This window comes from Octodon degus, unplaced genomic scaffold, assembly GCF_000260255.1.
Source record: "Octodon degus isolate 3935 unplaced genomic scaffold, OctDeg1.0 scaffold00026, whole genome shotgun sequence".
NCBI lineage: Eukaryota > Metazoa > Chordata > Mammalia > Rodentia > Octodontidae > Octodon > Octodon degus.
Window position 1 is genome coordinate 5,577,970 of NW_004524602.1, and position 8,617 is coordinate 5,586,586.

Sequence of the window (8,617 nt, forward strand, 5' to 3'; positions counted from 1 at the left end):
TGAGTTAAGTGTTACTTGCCCTCGCTACCATCCCATCGGCCCACTCGCCTGCTTCCTTCCTTCTTGCCCACGCAGCGCTGTGCCAGGCTGCAGCAGGCTCTGGATTATTTCTGCATTCCAGTGGGCTACGGGCACGGGAAGTTGAACCTGACTTCTTGATCACATTCCCTTTGATTTATTTATTATTTGTTTGTTTATTTATTTATTTTGGTGGTACCAGGGATTGAACTCAAATACTTCCATCCTCCTGCCTGTCTTCAACTTTCTTTGGGGAGAGGAATTTTCTTTTGTTTGTACCATGAAGTTTTGAGGTCCTGATCAACTCTCTGAGACAAAAGAAAGGGAGGGGACATTTGTCAGCTACCTGCTGTCACGATTCTTACTCCCATTATCCAGATGGAAACAGCAAGGCTCTGAGAGCTGCTCCCATTCAGATGTGCAGCGCTGTTCACGCTCAGGATTTGTTATCACAGGCCAGAACTTGAAACTGCTTACGGAATAGGACCAACGATAGCCAGGGAATTTTTTCTAAGAACAACAGGAAGCTAATAAAAAGTGGTGTTGTTTGCTGGTACATTCGAACATAATTACACTTCAAATAATTCTTAGAAGAACATTTTCCATCCTAGGAGACAGGATGTTTAGGAAGATGTGATTCCATAAAAGTATGAAAGAAAGGAGGAGTCACAGAAAGATTTCTTTTTTGGTTATTAAAAATAATATGCAAACCACTTACTAGGAAGCTGGGCTCTGTGCCACTTTGGTGGCTCCTGGGTTTGTCAGAGCAAATATGACAGTTTTCTTTTTTAACTGGGTTTGTATCAGAGACCTACGGGGCATGCCTTCCTTCTCTGGCCAATACAACCAAGCAAAGTTATTTCTGGCTGCATGTGTAGGGGCGGGGAAGGGACAGCTACAACATAAGGAGGGCCTGGGTTTGGAGTTGCCTTCTGGGGTGATCTTGACGCTTGAAAACTGCAAAACGAATGGTCTTTCAACTCCTGCAGACATTGCTCACACAAGGAAAAACTCGTGGCAGAGGAACTCAGGTTCTGGAGTTGCCCAGGGGTATCATTTATTTATTTAGTTTTGGTACCAGGAATCGAACTCAGGACCTTGTGCTTGCCAGGCAGGGACTTATGCCACTGAGCTATCTGCCCAACCTGGGTATCACCTCTTGATAGACTAACATCCTTAGAGCTCGAGGCCTGGGTTCGAGTTTCAGCTGTATTTCTTGCTTGCTGTATGACTTTTATAACCTCTCTGAGCCTGCTTTCCTTCTTTCTTTCTTTTTCTTTTTTTTTTTTGCAGAACCAGGGATTGAACTCAGGCCCTTGTGCTTGCCAGGGAAGCACTTATTCTACTGAGCCATCTCCCCAGCCCTCTGAGCCTGCTTTCTTTTTCTATGAAATGGGGTTGTGAATAGCTTCTACACTACAAAACTGGTAAGGACTTGGTAGATGGAAAACACTAAGAATACTCATGGAACATAGATTAGTTTCTGTTCCATAGACAATTAAAAAATAAAATTGAACATTGCTGTTCATCAAGTGACTTTTAAGAAACAGTCTCCTGATGTTATCTCCTTAGCTGATTTGCACATCTTATGTTAGGCAGAAAGTTAGGTCTTAGCAGGGCAGGAGATGGCACTGAGGTTACGCAAAAAGCAAAGTAAACATGATGCTTTTCCCTTTTCCCTTTGCATTCTTAATCATCAGCTATAGATTAAAAAAATACACATACATTTCCAACTTTAGCTCAATATGACATAACATTCTGAGTGTGCTGACAGTGTTCAGAATCCGGGCAAAGCCCAGACCATAGGGGAAGGGTTGAGAAAATCCTTAAGGTCATAACAAACTAAACAGAAACCACCCACCTTGGGAGTCCAGGGACCTGCTTCTCTGTGAATGGGGTCAATACAGCCCTTGCTTCTTGTACGAGAACAAGGTGGAAGAAGGAAGGGATATTGCTCCTTTGGTGTAACTGCAGCTTTGGCGTCTGCCTACCTTCATGCTTGAAGGTATCTGTCTGTCTGTCTGTCTGTCTGTCTGTCTGTCTGTCTGCTGCCTCTGAAAATCTATCATTTTGCAATAAACTCTACCGATCTTCTCTCTATATGATGTCTTGTCTTGTCTTGTCCGAACTCTTTCATCTACGACAGGAAAAATGAAGGTGCACTGCCAGGCCCTTGTTGTGTTGTGAACTCGGGGTGGTTTTAGGATTCGGCTTCCCAGCAACACTTACATGAATCAGAACTTGGCAAATTTTTTTTTTTTTTTTTTTTTTTTTTTTTGCATTGGAAGGAATGCAAATAGACTGAAAAACCTGAAGAAAATGTCAACAAAGATCTCTTGTTGTGGGGAAAATGGGTCAAAACTTGCCTTCCAATGTTGGTAACATTGCTCCAAATGACTGGGGAGGGATCCAAAGACATACATGCTAGTAATAAAGGGGATGGTGGCCTAGATGTAGAAAGAAACAAAGAAGGTTTGCTTTAGACCTTCAGGATGGAAGGTCCAGATGGAATCTTCAGTTACTTCTGCCTTGCTTTAAACTCCAGTGAATGGCAGACCTCTGGATACTGCAGAGTCCCTCCCCATCTCAGAGCTACAATTTAGGCTATTATCCATTTCATAACCATATTTCTTCTGTGAGGAACAAAAGCTGGTTTCAGTGTATAGATATCAAACATTTAATTGATTGAATGATTTTTTTCCCCCCAACTGTCTCATATTAGGGGCAGTCCACGTGGTACTGGGGCACTACCAGTGACATTTTCTATGTGTCTAGAACTACAGCTCTCTGGACACCACTGTGTTCATGTCATGCCCTGGAAGGGACATGCCAGCTGGCAGCAAGGGACAGTTGCTTCTGGAAACAGACCACGCTTACCCAGATAGTTGTTACTCTTGTGCATCTCGGTGATGTTGATTTTTGTGGCTCCCTGGGGGATTTCCACAACGCGGTGGTAGCCCAGGCTGGTGAGGGCATGTTTAAACACGCCTGACACCACCTGACAGCCCGTGTTGTCGCCGCCACACACCCCGCACTTGTCCACGACCTTGTCGGAGCCCAGGAAGTCATCGCAGCCAATGCTCTGCAAAGAGGTAGAAAGAGAAGAATCCTGCAGCATAAATCAGGGGCATCCTGGGGGAAGGAGGGAGAAGGGATGGTGGGGTGAATTGGAAGGACTCACACTGCCCTTCCTCCTACTCCTAATGCCATAACAGCAAGTCTGTGCTGGTCTTCGCTCAGTAGTCTGCACAGAGTACCTACTCTGGGGGAGAACTATGGTTGTTAGTTATTCATAAAGTGCTCATTTTACAGGTAGGGCGGGGGCTGCAGACAATGAAAAAAAAAAAACCCAAGGAAATACAGCAGTACATTTCCTGCTGGTGAGGTGAACAGGAAAGCGAAAAATATCACCAATGAAAAGAATGACAGAAGAGGTATGGGCTGGAATTTAGTCATACAGGTTGGACTAGGAGGTTGTTCTGCCAACCCCTGTTGAACCACGGGAGTGTCAAGGATGTTCCAGGCTGGAAATCTCATAGGAAGAATCTCTTTGGAAGCACACTAAGTACCACACCCCAAACTGAGGTTGGCTTCCAAGTCTTCTGTTCCCAATTACAGATGTTATAAACACCTAGCAAAGTAACCCCCCAATCACGTCCCCTGGCCCTGTTTCTTAGGAAATCAAATAACCTTGTTTGTGATCAGAATCTATCCTGCTAACTGTGCCTCTGGAGAGCCAACTAGTGGGAACTGTGCCCGACTATCCCAAGGCACTTTTCCTGAAGACGACGGCCAGGAACGGCAACAAACAGGACAGTAAGCTTCACACTCCTGAAGCACTCTTTGTACAGTCTTGTTTAAGGGAACTTTCCAGAATTGTCCCCTAAAAGATCTTTTCCATGACTTATTTTGATCTTTTTGCTTTTTCTACAATGCCCTCATTCGTGTTCTTGTTGGGAGAGATTTATTTTGCATTAAAAAAAAAAAAATCAAGCTTTGGCAGAGAATGGAAAGCACTTCGTGGAATCTTTTTCCACTTTTGGAGCTGACGCCGGAGGGCTCAGGATCATGTTGCCTGAATTCAAACTTGGGACTTATGGTCTAAGCAGAGAATTCTGTCACATGTCCTTGGGCAGATGGAAGTAAGTAGAATGTAGTTTAGATGATGAGATATTGGGATTACAGGATTATTCCCTAGGTCGTGGGGGTACCAGAAGTTGCTTGAGTTGGAATGGAATCCTAAAACCTGAGACATGTGTTGGATGGCTCACCAACTGGAATTCTAAGAGCAAGCAGGCCGTGAGAGGTGGTCAGCAAACTTTTTAAAGGCGACCTTTGACTTTCTTATGCAGCCCTAGGTCTGCTCATGTGGGTCTTGCGGGTCACCTCCCATCAGCTGGGTCAGAGCCACAGGTGCTCATGGGGCCTGTCTAACTTCATGTTTGATGAATACCTTTCTGCACGCAAGTGCTGTATTTCTGCAGATCGCTTCCCTGTTCCCATGTGCACGTGAGCGCATCAGGAATGGGCTTCTCCTCACAAATAACATCTCCGTAAAACATTACCTCTGACGACAGCAGAACGTTGTCTCGGCATGTTTGCTCACAGCTGATTAGCCTTTCAAAATGCCACGTTCGCTATGCGCTTCGCCTCCCTCAAATGTATCTTGCCCCCACCCCAGGCCCAGTTTATGCAGAAATGTCTTCTGTGCCTGGCTTCCATACCCCCGCTGCCTTGAGTTTTCCTTTCCTTTGAAAAAAGGAAATGCCACCACCAGTATGTTCGGAACCTGTGCTGCCGCAGCAAGGTTCTAGCCGATTCAAGGAGATGAGTGTGACCGTGGTGATGGGGGAGGTGGCACAGATGCTAATTGCTAGCGTCAGTCTTCTCCTGAAGCATCTCACCCTCCTCCCTCCCCTCGCTCAAGCTCCAGTCCGCTTCTGCTAACTCTGGACTCCACGTGTCCCAAGCAGAGCTCGTTCCCCTGGGACAGAGGGGACGTGGATACAGAGGTGTAGAAACATGAAAGAATGAAGTGTATTTCCTGAATGACCAGGCTGAAGGGTAAGGCTGCCAATAGGGATAAAGGAATGCAGATGGGGAGATGGCTCAGTGGAATAAGCGCTTCCCTGACAAGCACAAGGGCCTGAGTTCAATCCCTGGTTCCACCAAAAAAAAAAAAAAAAAAAAAAAAAAAAAAAAAAAAGACAGAAAGAAAAAAAAAAGAATGCAGATTAATGCAACCACATTTGTCACACCTCTTGTTTGCCAGGGTGAAGAATTAGAATTTTTATCCTTTGAAACTGCAACCACTAGGAAGCTGAAGAAGGAAGAGGCCACACTCAGGCCTGCTTCTGGATGGGTGGGTTCTATCTAGATGGTGCAGGACATCTAGCGAGTCTCTCTTATAAACAGTGGAGAGGACAGTCAATAATGAACCAGAGCCACCGACAATGAGCTAGATACCATGTCGGTCCTCAGCCCCAGCTCAGTGAGAATGGCAGTATGAAGACATTATTCAAATGTGGCCCACTTTAAACAACTGAAGATACAGATTAAAAAGCTATCAGGACTGGGGAGGTAGCTCAGAGGTCTAAGCACCTTCCTGGCAAGCTCAAAGACCCTGGTTTGATCCCTATTACCACACGCTGCACCAGTCCTGGAACCCCAGGCGCACCATGCCAGCCACTGAAACTGGGTGTGATGGTGCACACCTGTAATCCCAGCACTGGGGAGGCTGAGACAGGAGGATCACTATGAGTCTGATCTGCACAGTGAGACCCTCTATCAAATGAATAAATGAATTTTAAAAACCCAGCTATCTAATCTTGTGAATCAGACATTATATGAGAATAGTCTGCATACTTTGGTGGATTCCACAAAACTGCTTGCATGGCATTGTTACTCTGGGTGAATCTAGACACAGGGAAAGAGGGCTTTGGCAGCTTTCCTGGTCAATATCCAAGTGACCACAGAGGTAACATCCTGTCTCCTCAGAGTCCATCCTGAGCTTTGCCATGGTTTGCTTCTCAAGGGAGAACCTTAAGAAACTACTAGACATGTTCAAGTATCCCAGTGGCCTACCAAATCTCTGAGAGGCAGAGTTGCTATGAATTTACAAAGTATCCCACCTCTACTTTACAAAGCAGGATGGACAGAATGAGGACAGGGAAGGCAATACAGATTCAGGACTTTATTTTTAGTTCTGGCGCCACATTTACATGTGACCACTGTCCTTCCCCTTGCATAGTCCTACTGTAAGGATCATACCATGTAGGGGAAGATAATACAGATTGGCTGAGGAAGTTACCTGTGGGCTAGGACCTACATGACAAGAAGGGTCAGCCAGGACATGATCTACACGTGTACACATATACTCGATCACAGATGTTGTTGCATGACCCAGTAGGCCACCTGGGAACCCCAAGATCAATCAGAGACACAGGTCCTGTCTTTGGAAATTTGAGTCTAGAAGGGGCGCTAGAACATGTATAGAAAGAATTGTAAGGTTTTAAGCAATGAGGAATTTCTGCATTCTTCATGTCATGCTTATATGGACTCCTCCTTTAGAAAGTGGATAATTTGATACACAAAGCCTAGCAGACACTGTATTATCCCAGCCTGCACTAGGGGAATGGGGATTCCTATAGGGTAAACGGGGTTCAAGAAAGAACCAGGACAGATGAAAAATGAAAAGGCCTTTGTGACTGATGGCTTGGGGGAAGCAGGCTTGAATCTTCCTCCCTTTCTCTCCCATTGACCTCAACATCATTTTGTCTAACACTTGCATAATCTTTACTATATTCTAGGTCTTCCATACAACTACTTCTTTATTCACTCTTAAAAGCCATGAGTGAGATTACTGAAACTATAGGGAACTAAGGCACAGGAAGTAGGTTAGGTAACTTGCCCAAGTTCATGCTACTGATAAAAGGGGATATTGTATCTGAACTTTTGGTCCAAAGCCAAAGCTCATACCTTTAATCATTATATAAAGAGTTGGGGTCAAAGACTCAGTGGTCCCACTGAGGGTCTAGCTTTATTAAAAGACAGGATGGAGACAGTGACCTAGATGCAGAAGATAGGGATGAAGCACTATTACCACAGACTACTGGGAAGTTCTTGGACCAGAAGTTATTCTCGCATTCTTTTCTAGTATTGTGAAAGACCAACCATGCTACTAATCTTTCCCACACTGGCTGTTTGAACATGATGCTTCATACACACTGAGTAGATATTCTTGCTCACTTTCCTGTTGCATTAACTATTTTTATTTTATAACTTTCAAAAACAGTACTGGGACTTTCAGGTACCTTTCACGCAGCTTCTAATGAAAGCACCTTACCACCCGCAGAACACTGCCCTTACCAACCACAGAGACCACTGACATTAGTCTTATACCATTAACTCAAGAATAGACTTTCTTTGGATTTTACCATTTTTATGTGCACTTCTCTGGACACATAGTTCTATGAGCTAGCATATGCACGGAGTATGCACTCTGCTATTTTCTTAAACCAGCTGGCATTGCCCTCCAGAACACAACTGTGTACTTGCTAGGTGCATCTGATGTCATTTAGAAGGGGAAAAAAAAGGCCAGGGAGGACAGCAAGTGCCAGGAAGCCTGGAGTGTGTCTGCGGCTCAGTCCCTGAGTTCACTCTGTGAGCCAGAGCACAGTGCCAGCCCCTTCCAGGTCCGCAGGGCACAGTGTCCACAGAAGAACTGGACCTGGGTTCTGGCTTGTGCATCAGAAGGCCAATCAGCTGGCCTCTGGTGGGGATGGCTTAATGGTGGTGGTCTATTTTCCAGACTCTCGGAGCTGCCACCAAGGTGTTGTCAGAGGATTTTAAGGTGGGCACTAGATTCCGTCATCTCCAGATTCCTTTGCTGGCTTGGCCATTTATGTGTGTGGTGCCTTCTAACAAGACAATAAGCCGTTCTGAGCTTTTATTTTAAAAAATCTGTGGCTGGGGAAGCCTGGTATTTGGCTCTTCCAAGAGCTTGGAGGCTTAAATGAGGCAAACAACAAAGATATTTAGTAGGATGTTATAATACAGTGGCTTCTTGGAAAACACCGGGCTTTACTAACACTGTCTTCACTGATTTGATGCTGTTTGGAGTTCTTCATCCTTCTCAGTAAATATCATCATCATCGTCGTCGTCATCGTCGTCATTGTCATCATCATTGTCATCATCATCGCCATCGTTATCATCAACGTCATCATCATCATCATCGTCATCATCGTCATTGTCATCGCCATCGTCATCGTCATCATCGTCATTGTCATTGTCATCGTCGTCATCATCATCGCCATCGTCATCATCATCATCATTGTCATTGTCGTCATCATCGTCATCGTCATCGTCATCCTAATCATCGTCATCACCATCGTCATCATCATCGTCATCGTCATCATCGTCATCGTCATCGTCATCATCATCGTCATCATCATCGTCATTGTCATCATCGTCACTGTCATCGTCATCGTCGTCATCATCATCGCCATCGTCATCGTCATCATCATCATCATCGTCATCGTCATCGTCATCATCATCGCCATCGTCATCATCATCATCATCATCATCATCATCATCATC

General features: G+C 44.9%; 1 protein-coding gene across 1 annotated transcript in view; it reads right to left on the reverse strand.

The window, feature by feature from the left end:
- The window catches only part of Thsd4 (thrombospondin type 1 domain containing 4), a 563,475-nt gene that overhangs the window by 82,211 nt on the left and 472,647 nt on the right, over positions 1 to 8,617 (reverse strand). Inside the window, exon 8 of the mRNA XM_023712634.1 lies at positions 2,896 to 3,100. Within this exon, the coding sequence (XP_023568402.1) occupies positions 2,896 to 3,100 (205 nt within the window). The remainder of the gene's footprint in view (positions 1 to 2,895; positions 3,101 to 8,617) is intronic.